The sequence below is a fragment of the Odontesthes bonariensis genome, chromosome 12, assembly GCF_027942865.1.
Source record: "Odontesthes bonariensis isolate fOdoBon6 chromosome 12, fOdoBon6.hap1, whole genome shotgun sequence".
Classification (NCBI taxonomy): Eukaryota; Metazoa; Chordata; class Actinopteri; order Atheriniformes; family Atherinopsidae; genus Odontesthes; species Odontesthes bonariensis.
The window spans coordinates 1,706,354-1,727,530 of NC_134517.1; the positions used below are offsets into that span (position 1 = coordinate 1,706,354).

The 21,177-nt window shown below is 44.4% G+C and overlaps 1 protein-coding gene across 1 annotated transcript in view; it reads right to left on the bottom strand.

The window, feature by feature from the left end:
* Nucleotides 1–3,851: 3,851 nt before the first annotated feature.
* The window catches only part of gli2a (GLI family zinc finger 2a), a 76,624-nt gene continuing 59,298 nt past the window's right edge, over nt 3,852–21,177 (bottom strand). The window contains exons 6-14 of the mRNA XM_075478927.1: nt 20,264–20,465; nt 19,642–19,834; nt 15,713–15,823; nt 15,190–15,330; nt 12,336–12,485; nt 10,381–10,545; nt 9,212–9,493; nt 7,918–8,278; nt 3,852–7,569 (exon numbers count right to left, since the gene is read on the bottom strand). Of these exons, the coding sequence (XP_075335042.1) occupies nt 5,261–7,569; nt 7,918–8,278; nt 9,212–9,493; nt 10,381–10,545; nt 12,336–12,485; nt 15,190–15,330; nt 15,713–15,823; nt 19,642–19,834; nt 20,264–20,465 (3,914 nt within the window). The 3' untranslated portion in view covers nt 3,852–5,260. The remainder of the gene's footprint in view (nt 7,570–7,917; nt 8,279–9,211; nt 9,494–10,380; nt 10,546–12,335; nt 12,486–15,189; nt 15,331–15,712; nt 15,824–19,641; nt 19,835–20,263; nt 20,466–21,177) is intronic.

The following is a 21,177-nucleotide window of genomic DNA, read 5'->3' on the forward strand; positions in this document are numbered from 1 at the left end:
TTTGTCTGTAGCAAAGCAGAATTATTATGTTTGTAACCGGGAGTTGTTAGCCATCAAACTAGCTTCAGAGGAATGGAGGCACTGGTTGGAGGGAGCTAAACACCCTTTTGTTGTATGGACCGACCATAAGAAACTCACTTACCTCCAGAATTCTAAGAGGCAAAATTTCCGTCAAGCCCATTGGTTTTTGTTTTTTGCAAGTTTCCCCCTTCTATTTCTTCCTGTGCACTTTGAATCATCCCTCGGGCTCCCCACACTGCTTCTCATTTAATAAATCTTGTCTTAATTCAACCCCTGTCGTTACAGAGTCTGCTCTTGTGCCCTTTTGTCAATCTACTGGGCACTAGCTGTAACATCCAGTCGCCTCGTGCACACTCAGGACAGGAGATTGGATCAAAGAGAAGTTTTGGTGCAATCTGTTGGTTTCCTTAGGTATGCTACTTTTTTTCAAATTTGGAATTTAATCAAATGGAATTGATTGAATTGTGACTTTATTATGATTGTATTAGAATGAATTGGATTGTTATTGGCTTGAATTGGACTGTATCTTAGCAGTGCCTTGAGTTGAAATTTGTGATTTTGTGATTTGTGATTTGGCACCATATAAATAAACTGAATTGAAATAAATTCACCTCATAAAAGAACCACAAAATCACTGTTACGATGAAGAAGTTTTAAGAGAAATTTCCCTCCTTTCTTATGAATGATTGCTCAGTGTCAGTTTTATTCATAGAGACAATTAAAACAGCACCTGATTTTGACTACTGGCTTTCCTTCGTCAGCCTGTTTTCTGCCTGCTTGGATTGGTTTGAACTTGTTTTTCTGCTCCTTTCATTCAGAGCAGTTGTCAGAAATAAATTATACTGAGAACTGAGCCAGTTTGGCAGTGTGCTGCAGTGTATTAACTTATTATCTGTTACTTTCTGTTACTATCAAGCTCCATCATATCCTATAGATAGTTGGATATTTTCCCAACAGAGCACTTTGCTCTCAGACTGCAGGTTTACTTGTGGCTCAGTTTGGGAGGCAGAGCCTTCAGTTATCAAGCCCCTCTGCGGAACCAGTTGCCAGTTTGGGAGGCAGAGCCTTCAGTTATCAGGCCCCTCTCTGTGGAACCAGCTGCCAGTTTGGGAGGCAGAGCCTTCAGTTATCAGGCCCCCCTCTGTGGAACCAGCTGCCAGTTTGGCTTCAGGAAGCAGACACCCTCTCTACCTTTAAGATCAGGCTGAAAACTTTCCTTTCTGATAAAGCTTATAGTTAGGGATTGCTCAGGTGACCCTGAAACAATCCCATAGTTAAACTGCTATAGGCCCAGACTGCTGGCGGAGCTCCCATGATGCACCTCTCCTCCCTCTGCTCTTTTTCCTATCCATGTACATATGACATCATTGTTGTCATTAACTTGTGTTTCTCTCTCAGCAGGTATCTGGCCTGGTGTTACGGTGCTTGTTGTCCCCTCTTTCCTGTCCTCTCAGCCCCAGCTGGTCCAGGCAGATGGTCGCCCTTCCTGGTTCTGGTTCTGATGGAGGTTTCTTCCTGTTCAAAGGGAGTTTTTTCTCTCCATAGTCGCATCGTGCATGCTCAGGATGGGAGATTGGATCAGAGAAAGGTTTCAGTGCAATCTGTTGGTTCCTTACCATGGCAACTTTTTAAAATGATTTCTTTTTTACTTTTTTTACGTTTTTCAGGCAACTGGGAGGAGGCCCTGTGGCAGACCGAGAACACGATGGAGGAATTATGTATCAATACTGACCTGGGTTGACCTCAGGATCCCCCAGAAGGAGCTTGTAAGTGACATTGAGGAGAGGGATAGCTTAGTTTCCCTCTTGGTCCTGTTGCCTTTGCAACCTAACCTTGGATAAGTGGATGGATAAATAAATGAAATAAAAACTGAATAGGTAAATAGGGGTAATAACGCAAATTTAAATACAGCTGGAAATTAAAGGAGAAATACACCTTTTCAAATTACATGAATTCATATTTGTTTTATCATAGTGATGTTTATTGATATATTACTTCATTTATTTATCCATGAATATGTTTTTACATTTGTTTTTTTTTCAAATGCACATAGCAGATTAATCATCTTGTCATGGGAATAAAGAAGGGCAGTGCAAGATACTTAACTGCTCTGTCACCATCTCATGGAGGCGTGGTTTTATCTTTTGTTCTGCTGTCAGTACGAGAGAGAAACCAATGTGCTATTCAGTCTTTGGCAAAAAAACCAAAAAAAACATTGTATTGGCCCAAGGTGCTTTGGCCATCCAGGATATCGTCCGGTATGTCAGATTACCATTAGCCCTGCTTGGATGGGAATTGTTTCCATAGTGACCAAGCAGGCCAGTTTTAGCTGACGTATGCTACCTCTTAAAACTTCCAAATGGATAAACTTGTTGAATTTCTGTGATACTATGATTTTTATAAAACTTTGGCATGAGTTCCCTCTTATCCACTTTATGGCAAGGCCCTCAAGTCTCTTCACCTTTGCCTTTGCTACTCTCTCCCTCACTTCCGTTTTTATGTGCATAACTCGCCTTTGTTGTAATTCTGACATCATAACTTAGATCCATCAAGCGTCTTGTTGGCTTTTTCTTTGAAGAGCTCTCCTCTGCCTCAGCCTGCTCACTGCCATGGTTTACATTTCTGGTCATGTTTTATGTTTCTGTTTAGTTTCTAGTTTAACAGTTTAGCCTTGCCATTTCCTCACCTTCCTCAGACTCTCTCTGGTCTGGTCATCGGTTCCACTCCCTTCACCTGTGTTCATCATACATGCCATGCTAAGTAACCCATGCTGGTTCAAGTTTGTCCTTGTTGTCATAGTTCCACTTGAAGTATTTTTCATAGTCTCAGTTCAGGTTTTTGATAGACCTGCTCAGCCGGACTTTTTGTTTGGATTGTTTAAAATAAATCAAGTCTTCATTTTTGGAATATCTGCATCCGGGTCGTCCCCCCCACGCCATCAGATTGTAAATTGGGCAAAATGTTTGAAATTCATCTATTTTACATCAATGAATTAATGATGACGCACCTCTTTCTCAATGCTAGCTGGGGTGAGCTCCAGCTTTGGTCCTGCTTCACTCTCTGAAGCAGGGGAAGGCAGCCTTAATCTGACCAAAAGGGCTCAGTTTGACTTCCTGTTAAAATAAAATTCAGTTTTCACTTCAAAGAGTACCCTGTGTGTGAACAGAACAGGGGGCTCAATTAGCTGATTTCATGATGGGATTTTTTTTGTCCAACGTTTACAGTATGACGCCTCTGAGCTCACCATCTCTCCTCATCTGTGTGCTGTCTCACCAGCCTCTTGTTCTCTCTGTGAGGCTCCTTACCCTGGGGCTATTTTTCTCCCATGCTTTCACTGAGAGAATAAGAAATTCCAGTGGCAAAAGCAATCAGTGGGCTCTACTTCTAACCAGTCCCCAGCAGAATATACAACGTAATAAAAGGGATTTCTTCTCTCTTTTAGTTTTCTGCATCTTCTCTTTTACAACTGACCCCAGCATGTAGGCTCTTCTCTGTTGACCACCTCCAACTAGCTTGGCTCTGTTCTTCATCATTCCTGTCTCTCCTCTACTGCTTTATGTTACCCTCAAGACTCATTTCTTCAGGACAGGCCTGCAGCTATCTGTTTTGGACAGCACTCTGAATTAAGGAACTGCTTAGTATGCCTATTAGTTTGTATGAGGAGTGACTTTGTGTCTGTGGCGTAAGCAACACTGGAGTTACAGTGAGTACACTGTATGTTCAGTCAGAGAACAGGCCAAATGTGGTTTCACATGTAACATCTTAGACTTACTTTCATGTGGCCACTGGGGACCACAGATCCTGTGATATCAAAGAAGACACAAGAACAGTTTTAACAGAAAAAAAGGATAGTTTATTTGAAATATACAAAAGCTATATACACACAAACTCACACACACCAAGCATAGTAAAAGCAGATTGTAGCAAACACACAAATATTAAAAGTCTACTCAAAAATTCAGCAAACATAATAAAACTGAGGGATTTCCAGATGCAGTTAGCCAACTCTGTCCGAAACAGGATTTCATTATCAAAGTCTGAGTCCCTTCCAGGACTGCAGTTCATCTGGAACCCAAGGGAAAAATGGGTTGCAGCGATGGGGGGTATGAATGTGTTAATTAGGGTTGGATCTCTGCTGAAAACACACAGAGGTACTTGTATATTCTTTTAGAGAATACTCTTCATCAAATGCAGAAGAGCTCATATGCCCTGACAGACTAACACAGAGGCACATTCTTGTCATTTTCAATGATTTTCCCTCGTGAGATTGGACCATGGAGAGTTAAAGTTTCTGATCTAGTAGGGCAAAGAAGGAAATCTGATTTTACAGTGCCGTTACTAAGAGCTTATGGCTACATTAAAAAAACATCATAATGCTCATCAACCGTGTGTTTAAACATGGGCTGTCAAAAGCTTCATTTTGTAAACAGTAATTAGTTAAAAATCTGTTGCAGACACATTTGTGTTGTGGTAGTACACGTGTCCTATTCATTTTTGGAACGTTGCAGGATCCATGTGGTAACATTAGTGTTTTTACTTATATCACACATTGTGTTGTGTATACAGAAGATACATTATACTGTAACTTAGCCATGTGAAACAATCTTTTACTACTCTCCAGAACAAGCAGAGTGTTACTGATGACCAAAAAAACCCCAGAAAATTCACATCTTTTCATATTAGATGCGGATATCTTACTGCTCCTTTGGCAGCTGGAGTTCAAACACCAAACGTCTATAGCATAACTTAAAGCAATTACCATACAGTATAATCTACCCACATAACACGCTTCTGGGGAAAATATCATACATATCATGTCCACTGGCTGGGGACTCTTTTTTCATGTTGTCCTCATGTACTGATGTCCTCATCAAGGCACAATGTGAACTGATATCAGCGCACCACCTGGTAAAAGGCCTTTTACACCAGCAAATACTGAATGGCAATTGTTTACGATGCATTTATATACCCTGGGTTATCCTAGATTTGTAGCTTAAACATATGGCTTTTTAAGAAATGATAGAAAAATTGCTCTTAACCCTACCTATATTTACTATGACATTTTCCAACATATTGTTATCTGAAGCAAATATTACAAGTATAGCATATTACTATGACCAATGAAAAAAGTGTATAAAATAGCCAGTTTTGCCTTGTACCGTCAGTGCTCTTTTGTAAAGTCCACGTATTCCTGGTAGAAAAGGTGATAAAGGGTGGAAGATGAGGTGTTTGATTGCACTTAGCTAATCATGTTCAGGAACTTATTTTCTTCTGCCAAGGCTGTGAGCATGGAGCTCATGTCGCCAATGGCCATGTTGCCAATCCCTGTAGGCACCGATGCCAGGGTGACAGAGTTGCGGGGGGTCGTGAGACGTGAGGAGCTCTGGGAGAGGCTCTGAAGAAGGCCGGGACTCAAGGTCCCAGACATTAGGCTGGAGTGGTCCCCATCATCAAGCATGGTGTCAAAGTCTATCTGGGCATGCTCTGTGGCCCCTGATCCCCCCGCGGAACAATCGGCTGTACTGCTGGAGACCTGGTTGACTCCTGGTGAGGCCATGTTGGCTGCTGCAGTGTGGCTACTGGCGCTAACGTCGCTGACACCGGGGGACATGGAGGCATCAAAGCTGGCAGAAGATGGCTCAAACATATGAATCTGACCCATGTAGAACACAGCAGAGTTCAGATTGTTGCTGTCATGGGCAACTGGTTTACTGGGCCTCTTTGGACTTGCCTCAGAGGTGTCGTTACTGTGACTGGGCCTCAAATCGGACAGTTTGGGAGTTCGGCTTGCTTGTGTTGTGCTAGAACTGGTGTGATGTCTGGCTACAGACCTGGGCTCTGTGGGCGGCCTGGGCTGTATCATTCCCCGAGTTACGTTTTGGATACTCTGCTGCTGCTGCTGGGAGGTTATGTTGTAATTTTGCTGCTGATCCACTTGGTTCACAGGAGAATATCCATCAGTCTGTGTCCTTGTTCTATAACTTTGTAGTTCTGGATCTGCAATACTGTTATGGGGAGGTCGCAGGCAAGTGCTCACAGGTATAGAATTTAGGTTTGCCTCATTGCTGAATCCTTGCACGTGACTGGGTTGCTCACTAAAGTTCACACTGTTGCATTGCCTCGGCTGCTGATACTGCTGTAAAGAGATGTTTGTCAGACTCTGGTTGCTGTGGTTTGCATACCCTTGCATAGACATGTTCTGACTCATAGGAACAACCTGCTGGTTGCTGCTCAGGCCCTGAGTTTGAGTTTGTGCTTGTAGCGAGCCAAAGTTTTGCCTCTGCTGAACTACAGCTAGATTCCCCCTGAGAGGATGCTGCTGTTGTTTAGCGAGCTTGGTTGTGGTATCCATCGTTCCCGAGCTCACCTCATTCCACTGCACAGGCATGTTATTCTTTTTCACGTTGTCCAGCTGGGAGAAAGGCTGCTGGGAGCTGCTGGGACCCATTTGAAAGGACTGCATATCCTGACGAGACTGGGCCATGCTAGCATCCACCATGGCCATCCTCCTCTGTGCATAGAAGGATGGTGGTAGGGCCATGCCTGTCTGGTAGCCCTGAGCCTGATTGTTTGAACTGTAGTCGACTTGCCCCAAGTTTTGACCTGAGGGGCCAGAGTTCTGTGACCTGAGGTACTGAACCACATCATCTGGAAGCACCATATCATCCTCTCCACCCTGCTCCCCCCCAGCCATCAACCCATCTATTGCCATGTTCTCCATAGCTACATTCTCAGAAATGCTAGGTGGTCTCGGGGCAAACGGATAACGCTGAAGGCTTCCATCAGAGCGAGTGTAACCCTGGATAGCCAGCGTCTGATGTCGATCAGCAGTTGATGGAGCATTCATGGGGTTCATGCTGTTCATGCTGCTGTAGCGCTGAACCCTTGGAAATGAGAGAGGGTCCAGAGTGGGACGACGCACAGGGTCACTGGCACGGCGTGGGAGGTTGGTGGGTACTTCATGGGGCATCATGCTCTGTGTGCCATATCCAATATCACTACATCTCCTTGGCACAGTTCCAGAGGGTGGCTGTCGGTATGAGTGGATCGAGCTTTCATGAGAGTCGCCGTAGAGCGCCATGCGTGTCCTCAGGCTCATTCGATCCATATTGGGGAGAGGAGTGGGTGGAGCTCCACCAATGGCAGCGGCATACTTTGCCTTGAGGCGATAATGCTGTGCTGGTGTAAGACTCAGAAGACTTGGAAGGCCTCCTCCACTGACACCACCTCCACAGTGACTGGCCTCGCTGGAGCGGCGAGACAAATCAGTGGAGATCGGGTCATAGGAGTCAGCCGAACTGATGTTGTTGTGGCGATTAGCGCCAAACTGAGATGCCTCACTGGAGCGACGGCTGGAATAGCAGGGAGATATCCCAGAGGAGCGCCGACTCAAGGTGTAAGCTGAGCTGAATGTGCTGGTGGTGCTGTCACGGCGCTCATTCAGCTGGTTCAGCAGCGTCACTTCACATGAAGACAGGTCGCCTGCGGATTGGCCAGAAGGCAGACCACTTATGTGACTCATCATATTGGAGCTCTCCAGCAGGGAACCTGGCAGATATGAATGAAAGAAGGGACATAACAACATTATATTACATAACAACAGCCAACTGATGGCATATTTATGTAGAGGTTAACAATTACAGAGAGAGCATTACTAAATATGGCTCTTTATGTAATCTAATTTAATCTTCTAAATAAATGGTAAATGGACTTTTCTAGTCTAGTTGAACACTACCAGCCACATTCACACACACTTGTTGTACAGCACTTCTTAGTCTATACAGTGTTGATGATTGGTAGACCACCACTCTTCCCCCTGAGCTCCAGCCGCCCAGCTTAATGACCAACCAGAGCAGCTCTTAAACTTTACAACATTTCTCGAGAGTTCGTTCTTACCAACTGCAGGTATGGGAGGGAGCTTCATGCTGTTGCGTTGGCCCTGCGGTGGCTGTGGCGCAGTGTTCACCCAGAGGCAGGAGTCCCTCACTGTCTTCAGCCTTTCTTTCTTGATGTTTTCCAACTTGATGGTGACTGCTCCACCTGCAGCTTTTCTCAACTGAAGCCCCACTCCCACCTGCTGTCCCCCAGCAGGAACAGTGGAGTCAACCATGGGGCACTCATCCTGTGTGCTGAGGTCCCCGAAGCTGCCCCCGCTGTGGATGGCCATCTCTACCCCACTGTCGTTGTTGTTGGCACTGCTGAGAGGCGATGGCTCACTGCTGCACGACGAGTGGCCCCCAGGACTGGACTGGTACGACTGGAGGAGGACAGTAGGCATAGGTCTGATGTAAGTCTAATCAATTAAGCAATTTTCCGCCAACAGATGAAAATTCTGCCAAAGTTAATATCGACATCAGTTTGCTTCTTGAATATATGGAAAATGGACGTAAAATAAGTGAAATTTTTAATGAGAAACTGATATGAATTTCAAGAATAATAGTACAATCAGTCTCACACCATGTTCAGAGAACTCCATTAAGCATTTTTCAATATTAAATTACTACCAAAGTTACAAAACTGGGATTGTGATAACTAATATAGGTCTTTAGTTCTATAACCTTTTAAATTATAGATGAGAGTGATTTATTTACAACAAGAAAACAAATGGATAATAAATGAGTCCTGCGAGCAACAGTCAAGTGGTGACAGAAATTCACACTGGCCCAAAATCAACCAAAGTCTTGATCACAGCTTGATGCAAGCACTTTTTGTTCAGAACACATGCTCCAACAGTCTCAGCCTTTGAATACTAATGTGACTGTGGCTTTTAACATTGGCTTTCATATTGAGACTGTCTGTACATGAATGTGTGAATCTCATGTACAGAATGGATAGTCATGCAGTCAGGACACATTTGTGTCATGCAAGAAAGCAGTGATGTGGTATGAAAGCCAAAGACATGTTTCCCATGCTGAGAAGCAAAAAGACAGTGAGACAGTGGGCTCACCTCAGTGAAGACTGGCCATGAGGAGGGTGTTAAAGGAGAGACAGAAGCACAATCAAGCAACAGTCCAGAGGGGGATTAGAAAGGATGTAGACAGTCCTCAGCTACATTTAACTTCAGGGCATGGTTAGTAAAGTGGATATGTGAAAAAAATGTGTGCTGCGCTTTGATCGCTGCTGAACTACATACAGACATGCAGCTGTTCTCCAGCAGTAAAACGGATCACTTTCCGTGTCCAGAACTCACCACAGAGTTCTCTGTCTTGATAGTTTTGACCTGCTGGCAGTCTTCCATGCCTCTGGATGTGCTGTTGGCCTCAATCTTGCCATCGACGCCTCTCGCGCCATGCTTGGAGTTCACCTCATTCTCCCCATTTCCTTGAGGTGGCTGCAGCCTTGGTGGAGCGTCGCTGCGTTGTTTCTTAGTGACGTGGGCCTCAGGTCCATGGACAGTCTTGACGTGCTTCCTTAGAGAGCTTGGGTCTGTGTAGCGCTTCGTACACCCCGGAATTTTACACACATAAGGTTTCTGCCAAGAGGGATTTAGAATTATACATATTTTCACTGAATTCAGATGTGGCTGGAAAACATAAATATCAAGAGAGCTATGACAGATTTTTCAGAAGGCATATTCACAAGGTTCTATGTGCAGCCTACATAAAACCTACATTGTTACATGTAGGAGCAACTGACCGAGCCTTCCAAAGTTTAAGAAATGGCCTGAGTAGGACTCCAAATCCCAGACGAGTTGAAGAGGAGATGGCCCAGATTTACAGGAGTGGCAAAATGGAGAGCAAGGAAGAGGACGTTTTAACCATTACTTCCTTTGATCATCACTGGGAATGTGAGATCACTGCCGAGTAAAATGCACAAGCTTGGAGAGCTGATGATGACACAGTGGAATACTGGGAATGCAGTTTGATGTGTTTAGCGACATCATGGATGCAGAAGAATACTCCAGAATCCAATGCCTCCCCTGGCTGTCACACCATGCAGGGCAGACAGAGACTGCCGACAGAGTGGTAACAGTAAATGAGGAGGAACAACAACAGATGACTTTACCTGCGTTACCTGACGGTGCTGTATGTGATGTCATCAGTTCAGTTGTTACAAACACAACACCCCAGTACATTCATCGTGATCTCTGGAGATTTCAACCACTCCTTTTCCACTGCTTCACTTTAATTTTCCAAGAATTTGTCAACTGATATTTCTAAAAAAAATTCTTTATCTAGTTATGTATCAATTATGTTATTTTTCCTCAAAAATTGTTACGGCAGTAATATAATCTCCCTTCTGCGGTTAATAAAGTGTAATTCAGCTAGACTGAATTAAGTTAAATTCAATTCTGAACTAATGTGAGACCACATCAAAAGCATAAAGTCTTAGTGGATCATTTGATTTTTATGAACATACCTCATTTGAGTGTGTGCGGTTCTGGTGCTTGGCCCGGTCTGAGGCATTGGAGAAGGCCTTGTTGCAGCCTTCATGTTCACATACATAAGGCTTCTCCCCAGTGTGGGACCTGAGATGGGTCTTGAGGTTCTCCAGACGAGAATAAGCTTTGGAGCAACCCTCGAACTGGGAAGAGACAGACGTTCGGACAAAAAAAACAAAAAAAACAAAAAAAACACAAAAGAACAGGGTGAATATTGTGGTTTTATATAGAGAGTACCAAAAAGAAAAATGCTTAGTGGGAAACAGTTTCTAAATGTAATCTTGGACTCTTGCCCAGCCACAGAAAATGAAAGCCCCGCTGCACTTCTAAAAAGGGCTATTATGTGAAATATCTAAACTAAGTGTCAGGTGTGGTAGTGCTCTTTGTCTTGTGGGCTTTGTTGAGACAAAGAGAGATCTGTGTTTAGCCTTTGTATTCACTTGTACCGATCACGCTATAATTTGGCATTCCTTCTGAGCAGTCATTGTGAGTGTAATTGGCTTTGAAATCAAAAGAGAATAAAAAAGTAGTAGCTCAGAAACCGGATAAAAATGTGAAAAGATTCTTCTTCACAAGACTAAACTAAAGGGGAGTTAGAGTGTTATAAGAAGATACATGTGGGATTTGTGCACAGAATAAATAGCCTGAACTTAATAAGGAGCCATGGCCCCCTGCTTGTCTGCAGATTTTAATTACACACCCATGCTGTCAATCAGCTTTCTTAAGTCGTTCCCTCACAAGTTATCTCTTTTAATGCATTCACAAAAGCCTGTGAGCGAGCCTTGAAGCTACACAAACAGACCCTCAACTTGATCTTCACACAGCAAACCAAAGCTTCAATGAAGCCTCATGATTTATCAACATGAAAAATATCACTGGTGATAAGCACAAAGAGGATCTCAAACTTTTTCATGTTTAAAGAACTTGATGCTTCATCATCTCCATGCACGGCTGATGCAGACCTGGTCGGAAATGTAATTACACTGCAGGGTTATGACACTCACACAGATACCATGCAGAGATAGCAGGAGCTGCCATAAGTAATGTGTTGCGGCTTCGATAAAGAAGGCTTGTAGAGCTGTTTTGTTCATTTTTTGAGTGGTTTGGTGTGAAGTATTTATGGGCAGTTAGTGTCTTTCCTGCACGCTCTGTTTGGAGACTGGGCGAGCCCAGGAACGCACGCTGTTTGTGCAGCAACAAACTGTGCTGTTGAGAGAATGTAGTGAAGAAGAAGTGTCTGACGCTAAAGTGACCTGATGTTAAACCCCACATGAAGTTCTTTACATGTTTTAGATGGTGAATATCCCATCAGTTGTCCCTGGTCTGAGCAGTGATTGGCTGGGCTCTTCCCCAGGCCTCCAAACTGAGAGTGACCTGACCGCGTCAATTCCAGGTAAGACACCAACTACTCATGAGTATTCAGTTTTTAATCAGAATAATTATATCAGTAATAATGAAAAACATTTTTATTAATGGTATAAAAATGATAATAATTATTCCTAATATGTTTTAAAATATTGGTGTCTGAGATATTCTTATCGTTGCACTCTGGTTTTATCTATATTTTACATGGGGGTTGTACTTTCAGTATTTCCACTCAGCGAAAACAACGACAATCTTATGGTATATCACACCTGCACTTATTGAACCCTGGCTTCTGGAAAAATATTTGGAATCAGTATTTTTTTTCTATTTGAAGAATTCATTTTAGTCTGTTTCTGCCATCACAGCTGCTAACCGCCAGAGGCAACCTGAGGGGGCTAAACATAGACCACAGTCTTCCTTGGAATATATATATAACTTGATTAGGTGTATACACACACATATATATGTATACACCTTACAGACTTTAGGTAGTGCTGACAGTATTTCTGTCCTCAGTCCGGTAAGCAGCCAGTTCTCCCAGTGTGTCCCCTGAATATGAGCTGCTTACTGTGCACTTGTGTGGCTTCTCTCCTGTGTGTCGCCTCATGTGGACCACCAGCATGTACTGGGCCTTGAAGGGCTTCTGCTCCCGTGAACAGTCCTCCCAGCGGCACACAAACTCCTTCTTCTCTCCATGAATGTGGTCATTGTTGATATGCTGAGATGACAAATCAGTTCTGGTCAAACATCACAATCTATCTGAGCATATGTTCATGATGCAGAGCTGTAAATGTGAGGAGAATGAAACTGGACATTAAGTGTGTTTGTGTGTGTGTGGGTTACTAGTCTAGACGAGTCAGCAAATTCTTGTCTTTTTTCCCACCAGAAGATTCTCCCTCTTTTATGTGTTCATGTGAGCGCTGTCAGCGTGAGGACATAAATACATTATTGGTGACAGCTGTGCCTCAGTCTGTGAAAGACAACGCTTGTGAAATAACTCTGACTGTTTGTTCAGGCTGTGGGACTTTGTTTGAGCTTTTCTCAAGGAAAAGGAACTTCCTCAGATCAGATCAGGAAGAAGATTTGGTGCCCACCGTTATCTTCTGTTCTCCTACGTTTTATGTCAGTTCCTGTGTGAAACTGAAACTTTCAATGCATTGTGCTGGAGCTTTGAGATCATTCACCTCACATTTGTACTGAATTATGCAATAAAAAAAGAAACTTAAAGTGCCTGGCAACACAAAAGAAGAAGAAACTTTTCTAACTTCTCATTCCTTCAACTCCCGTGTTGAAGACACATCCTGCGATCATGGAAAGAACATCTGTTTCAAATTATTGGTCCGCATCGAGCAAACAAAACAGCTAAGCAGACGCAACGCATTGCTGAAGCTGTGAGGAACAGTGGTGAAACAGTGGTGACTGAGTCACATGTTGAAGAAAATCAACTGAAGGACACACAGCAAGGATTGCAAAAGAAGAGAGCATTTCCACACAGAATGCAAAAGCAGCTTGAGCCCTGATCAGGGAAGTAAACTGGAAAGACTTCCCTGCTCCAGAGAGATAGGTGCATCAGGGTAAGAAGTGCTTACTGTGCTTACTGTGCCAGCGACAGCGTTAGGATCTGTGGTTGCTTCAGTTAGTTTAGGTTCAGTAACAACGTGTGCCAAGTCAGCTGACTCGCTGAAAACATGAAAAAGACTGTTTTCTTCCCTGGTGTCACAGGCATTTTCCAACATGATGATGTCAGTGAACGAGTGGTTCAGGGAGCATGAGACACCATTTTCACTCATGGGTTGGCCCCCACAGAGTCTGGGGTCTGACCCCGGTGAGAGGCTCTGGTGCTGGAGAAATGGGAAGTACAGTCCATAAGGCACTTTTACACTACAGAACGCTCACATATCCGTCCACACTCACATTGTCCCATCATGTTGGACGCTGTGTTGTGACATTGGATGAATTGAAATGACGGCACAGAAAATGTGTGTTGTATTCAAAGCTAAAGGTTACCCAACAAAATATGACTGTGGGAGAATCCCAGCACATATTTAAAGTTCAAATGCAAATCAGGCTAGCTAACAAACATTAGGCTTAGCTTGGACCTTTAGCACCTTTTGCTCTTGTCCAGATATGGTCATTTCTTCACTCAAAAACTGAGGAGGCAAACCTAACAGGTTACCCACAGACAAATGAGTCCACTTCTCTTATAGTCTGCGTCTCAGACAAAACAAGTTCCATAAAAATCGAAAGAATATTGCAGACAAACTGAACGGACACATTTCAGAACATCACAAGCAAATATCCACACTTCCGTAGGAAGCACTTCATTTCCTGATGACACCCAAGCCCACAATAATCCACTCATCTCGTCATTTCCTCACCAGCAAAGACCTTCTGTGGTTGGTGATTCTGCTGGCATCTATTTTGGGCGTAGGAGGAGGGATGGAAACAAGTGTGTGTCCCAAGCAGAGGTCTCTATTTTCAGGTCACTAACGAGAAGCTATAATTTGGGAGCTCATGAAACAGGACTGCTTTGGTGGAGCAGAAACCAGAGAAAAAAAACAAAAAAACAGGTGTACACATGCTTCTCCCTCTCTCTTTTCCTCTGCTGATATTGTGAGAAGTCTTAAAAGACAGAACTTTGACAGATTAAGCCCCCAAACAGCTAGTCCACTCACTAAAGGTGGACTAAAGGGAGCTGAAGTAAGGTCAAAAGTTTTTAAAGGAAACTCGGGTCCTAACTCACAAGAGCCCTGAGCAACCTCCCCACCTCCTCCCACGAGTCTTTGGATGTGACTCCTTCCTCTGCCACTGCTCCGAGATCACTGACAGGCAGAAGTGGAAAACAGGAAGAGACGTTGGTTTGGAAATGGGGGAATATAAGGGTCTATAACTCCAGGGTTGCTGGCCTGATGATGGATTTATGGCCAGCTCTCTGGGCTTCAGGGGTTGGGGGTGTTGCTGGGGGTGAGAGGTTAGGGGTTAGAGGTCATGGGGCTGAGAGGGTTGTCGGGTGGGGTGGCACAGCTGCAGGGCATGGGCTTGAATTTGGCAACAGCCCGAAGGCTCATTAACATTGTGCACGTCAGCCCAACAGGAAAGGATCAGTCATTGGACGACTTCCTGACCAGATTCAATCAGTTCAGATGTAATGACTAACTTAAGTGTTTCCACTTTTTACACAACAAAATGCAGGGCCTCTGATGGCATGGTTACTAAAAACAACCAACGACATGCACTTTAGCATAATCAAACACATCTGGGACACCAGAGGTGATGGAGGAGAGTTTTCTCTGTGGAAGCTCCATTTCAGCAGTCCATGCTCTTTCTTTCAGTGAGCTCTAACAATAAATATGATAAAAACAACAACAAACAAACAAGCAACAACAACGACAGCAGGAGACAGAGATCTGCATGGCACCCACGTGAACAAGTTGGTCCTGGGTGTCGTACTCCTTGGAACAGCCCTCCCAGTGACAGTTGGTCTCATAGACGGCCTCAGGCTCCTGTTTGCACTCATCTTTATCAAGATCCTCACTCAGGTCCAAGATCCCCCCACCATGATCCTGGAGAAAAACGGTATGGCACTCTGTCAGAGGGGAGCAAACAAGCTGTACAGAGACACGGCTCCATTCAATTCTATCAACGCTAACCGCATCTTGATCTGTTCAGGAAGCATTCTGGACTCATCTTTCTCATCTAATCTACTCCTTAAGCACAGTGGAGCTGGGGCTTCATCTTACTGTGTGAAAACACCTCTTGCAGCTGATTAGAGCAGCAAGTTTATTCAGTATGTGTAACCAATGACAACCCAGTTAGCAGTTAGAGTTGAAGATGTGGTCTGAAAGTGTTTGGAGCTGACAGAGACGTTGTTGTTCAGGGTTTGTGGAGCTCATTTAATGGTTGATGCAAAGGATAGACCAGACTTTCTGTTTGTTCTCTTCTTACCTGAGAGGATGGTGAAATGGGCAGTGGACCATCTGCTTCAGTCTTAACCTTTGACCTCTTGGTAGTCAGTGGGTTGACTGTACTAGTGACTGCTGGATCTCCGCTGGCATTCTGAACAGAACAAAAGAAGAACAGAGGCAGAGCTTCAGATCTCTATGAATGATTTCATATGTTCCCTTTGGAACCAGAAAGGAAGGCATAAAAGGATGCTTCCCTGACATTTGATTCATCCCCTGACCCAACAAAATGTATTCCTACAGACGAGCTAACATCCATCCCTGAGTCCCCCCACTCACTCACCTATTATCCAAGTATTTACCCAAACATTTAAAACCCCAGATTCCTCAGTTGACTACAACTGCCCACAACAACACAGGGAGTAGCAAAGTGGGAGTCAAACAACTAATTCACTGTGTTATCATTTTTCTTTCCCACATTGTGATGATCCTCTGCAAAGAGATAGGAAGCGTCCCGTTTGTGCCAGGAACCGTAGCCCATAAGTCAGACTGGGACCCGCCGCTGAGACTAAACAGTTTAGACTGCTTTATGATCACCAAAGCTGCAAGGAAATATGAAAGGAGAAGAGTTATAACCCTTGTTACACACTGGGTGAGGCAGAGCTGGGGCTAGGGGGGAGTGGGGGTGTGTCGGGGGTGCTTTGATCTGCCGACTGATTCTGTGCACAGGAAAAAGACAAAGGCTCAGAAGGCCTGTTAAAACTCAGATGGACGGGAAAAGAAAGGAAAGATATGAATGAGTGTTGTGTGTATATTAAGGTTTATTAGAAATGATCCAACATGAAATGGGGGGGGGCTGTAATCCCACCCAGACACTTCAGTGCAGTTCAGCACATCTGCTGGCCTCGTTCATTCATTCAATTGGCTACAAACCTAAAGAGAAATATGGTTGTGATCAGAGTTAATAAGGCTGCATGTGTGTTTGCATTGATGTGAGAGTATGTCTCTGTTAGAGTTGGAGGGTTTGCATGCATGCTGCTGTACTGCTGGTGTGGGTGTACAGACAGCGCGCTGGAACTGAGCCCAACACTGCTGAAGGTGGTGCGAGGTGGAGCCATTCTCTCAGCGGGAAGTTTACATTGTGAGAGTCTGCAGTGTATACAGAGGGCTGATAAAGAGAGGGACAGCAGACAGTGGGAAGGGGGACATCTGGAAGCCTCCTGCATGCTTCGGACCCGAGACTTCATTTACAGTAACCACATCGTTTCAATCCATTGTTCAAACCATTTTTAATATTCAACTACTTTTCACATAAATGTAAAGCCCCAAATCAGAATAAGTCATAACAGTATGAAAAATATATATAGTGATTCTTACTTTGACTTTTATTTCTTTACAGTATGAAGCCAAAATATTCCTTTTTTTTCTATTCAACTTCAGTTCATTTGTAAAAGTGGACATGGCATTTCATTCTTCCTCTTGGGTACATCTAGATTAGCTCTGCACCAATTAGAACCCAAAATAGTTTCAGAATGAGGCACTTTACTGAGAACAAAAGGATCTGGGGGAAGTGTCTTCTGATTGGTTGAATTCCTGGAGGTTTGCTGAGGGGGGCAGGATGTTTGGAACCCGTGAACATTGCAAACCCCGTGAACGTGCACTACTCAAGGCTGAGTTATACTTCTTTTAACTGCCCTTGCGTCTTGCGCGTATGTTAATGGCTCGAGACGTTTATACTTCATTTTGCTTTGTCGGCGGTTGCGTGTGCTGCGTGGCGATTCACCGCCAGGACAGTAGGTGCAGTAGCGGGTTTTTTCAATGACAAGCCTACTATGATGAAAGCAAATTCACCGCCAGGACCTCTTCAAGTGGATTCATGCTTCTTCTTCTTGTAAATAGCCGGTATTTTGTCAGATTTTCAACACCTTGGGGGTCTAAACGACTACTTTCTCGCCTGAAAATGTTTCAAATGTTGCTAAAGTTATATATTTACAGAGTTTATAGCTTAAGGGAAATCAGCTTTTCAGGCTGGCTGATTTGGGCTCGGGCAGGAGTGAAGTGCTCTGTGTGTAAACGCTCTGCATACTGTCAGATCGATGAGTATGCTGTTTTCAAGTAGTAGGCGGTTTCGAACACAGCCAGTGGCTTGTGCTTGCGTCTTGCGTAAAGTTTAGAAAATTGAGGTGACACACGCAAGCACGCAAGGGGGGGCTTGCAACCGCGCAAGGGCTTGCGTTGCGTCTTGCGTCTTGCGTTGCGTCTTGCGTTACCGACTATAAACCAGGCTTAAACCAGGCTTCAGGCTTAAACTGGTCACTGAGCTACAACTCATAAAAAAAGGAGAAACTTTGACTATTTTTTTGAGCATCTCAAATGTTGGAGGCAGAATTAGATCCAGAAAATGAAAGTGGGCAGCACCACAAAGATCCCATCCGGATGTCTCTGTTTGGTACATATGCTCATTACCTGCAACTGCACAACATCAGGGATTATGTCATCTTTCAGTTCCTCAACCCAGATGTGGAAAGTGGGGTAAAATGTCAACAGAGGCAACAAAGGAACTGGAAAATGTAATGCTGCTTCCACACTTCTTCAGTGTTACCAAAGGCCAAGTTGCTGGTTGTCCATGGAGGTAAATGCTATGGCTGCTTGTGAGAGTAACTGTGTTTCTGAGTGGTTGCAGAAGCAACAAATGAATACTTTTGGTTGCCCCGTGAACAAACTGCAAGGTTAGCCTTGTTTAGCTGCCTGTTCACTTGTTGTTCCCACGATGGGCTGAAATGTGTTGTATGCCTAATCCAAAGGAAACATTTGAAACAGCTTCACTCACAGCTCGAGGTTCAGACTTGTGTCCTTTTAGTGTTGGAACAGCCTCAGCTTTTAGCTTCAGTCTCCTTGAAAAGCTTGCATTTTGTTCATGAAACTGTCGTCTGTGAAGTGTAGAGAACAGCTTCCTGACTGTGATGCATGCCAGGGAGAAGTCCTGCGCTCTGAGAAGTCCTGCACTCTGAGAAGTTCTGCACTCTGAGAAGTACACCTCATGGTGCAAAAACTTCCCATGTTAAAAACGGCCTCAGAGGATAACGTGCACACTCTGGCTGGAGTGCACTGCTTGGAGAACTTGACCATAAAAGGAAATCCTGCTTCTTACCCACTGTGACTTTTAAACCTGCAGAGAAGCCAGAAAACATGGAAAAGCATGCAATGGGACCTTTCCTGTACATCTAATGCAGTTTTCCCCACTTTGTAATGTTTCCATGTTTCCTTCTAACAACACTTATTTTTGGCATTAAGAGTGCTGAGTGATGAAGAGTTCCATGTGTCCCATTCTTTGTGCAAACACATCTCCAACATTCTCCTTTCTTGTTTTGTCAATGAGTAAGTGAGATAAAGAGTATCTCTTCCCACTCATCTGCCCTCATTCTCTGGTATCTGGGCTTTCCATCCTGCAACACTTTTTCACTTGTTGTCCCAGCCGCTCAAACCTACCTCATTACCTCATTCGAAACCTACTCTGGTCCAATGCTCTTCTTGCCTTGTCTTGTTCTTTTTGAGCTGATCAGTCTGCTTCTTTTCTCTACGACCCTCTTCTTTGCTGTCAGTTCCCCCCTGCCCCCCATCTCCACCTCTGTGGTGCCAGAGGAACCTCATCTAAAGTTTCTCGTACCTCTGATCTCTGCTCATTTACCACCAGCGTGTGCTGGTAAATGTCACTCATGTCATTCATGTCACTGCTCTGGAGTGGATGCAGCTGAGTCTATGAATTGTTCAGCCATCAGTTTTTCTCAGAATGTTCAGTGGAAGATTGGCCTGGTTGGTGTTCTGTTTTTGCCCCAAAGAGTGTTTGATGCTAACTTGTAGGTTAGCATGCATATGATGCCTGAGCAGACAACATGTGCAGAACAGTAAAATACAATGTGTATAACAATAACGAATAAAGTGTAAAGTATTGTACAGATGCTCCATTCTTACCTGGTTGGTCTCTGAGTTTGAGTTGTGCGTGGACAGAGATGAAGCAGTGAGGGGGTGATGGCGTGCAGAAAAAGAGGACGGTGATGGCTGAATCAGAGGAGGAGTGTGGCCAAAGGCGTTGAGACCTCTCTGCTGGGACAACAGCTGCTGGTAGGCCACGGGGTTGATGGGATGTGGGAAGCTGAACGTGGGGCTGGGGAAGAAGGCAAAGGAGATTCTTGCATATAAGTAAAGGTTAAACCCAGTTTGGACAAATCCAAGCTCCTCTGCACGGCAATGCAGCCATTATGTGACTCTGGCCTTCACTGCCATGTGTTGTGTGGAAGCTTGCTCGTCAGTATAATGCTGGTAGCATGCAGTCCCAAAACAGTGTAAGAGACTAGGATAGAAGATTTGCATCTTTCAGCTGAAGCTTAGACTATGAATATGAAATAAAAACACTAAAGAAAAAAGCATACTGCCTTTCAGAGTGCGATCAGTGGCTGCTCATGGTAGGTCTGCATCATCAGACAGAGCGGACATTCATATTACCTCGCTTACTATGTCGGCACCAGTGTGTTTCTACCTGTAACCCTGCCTGTGTGTGTGCTTGTGTTTCTGTGCTTGCCAACAGTATACATACCTGATCCCTCCAACTGAAAGGTGCCCATAGGAGCTGCTGGCAGCCGAGCTGGAGCGAGAGTTGTTGATGTAAGCCACTAGAGAATTAGGTGAGGTGCGAATCATGGTCTGCAAGTCAATGCTGGCATCTGACAGCGGCGAGATGGACAGTGCCCTCTTTCTGCTCAGCCTGGGGGTCAGCCTTGGGCTGGAAAAACGGGATACTGGGCAAAGACAAATCAGAGACACAATAGAAGCAGTTTTATAAGGTAATATTTAACAGTTTTTTGTGACTCCTGCCTCATTGTGGCTGGATTGGAGGGCCGCCGGTGGAAACCAGCAGATATACTGGATCATGTTAGAACAAATATTCAGTCCTAAGCATTCTGGAGGTCAGAGCCAAGTAAATCTACACCCTATCTCCTCCATCTATCTCCCACACATAGCTCCCCTGTGGAACATTTGCATCCCCTTATGTATAATGAATCATTCTCAGTAATTACTCTGATAGCAATCTCTTTCAGCTCTCTGTACTTGGGCAAGTTAAATTGAGGCAATTTAAACAAATTGATTTCAGAATACCATTAAAAAGAGAGAACAAGGCTAACTCACAGAGGTAGGGTTCATGGCCGCCCTCTAAACCTGGTTCCTGCACTTTTCCCTAAGAATACACGAACACCACTAGGTGACCGCTTTCCCATGAACTCCAAGAGAAGGCTGGTTAGTTCCATCCAAGCTGGGAGGTTATCATACCTGTGAGGTAAGTAGCACCCGGTCCCACAGAGACGATTCACTGGGTGCTGGTTCCCAGTGTGAGAGGACAGAGAGCCTGGGCTGGTTCATGTGTGTCTGCACTGGTGTAATTGGGACTTACAGCAGACATCACCAGAGGCGCAAAAGACAGGAAACTCATATTAGGTCCACAGTTGTTGCTGT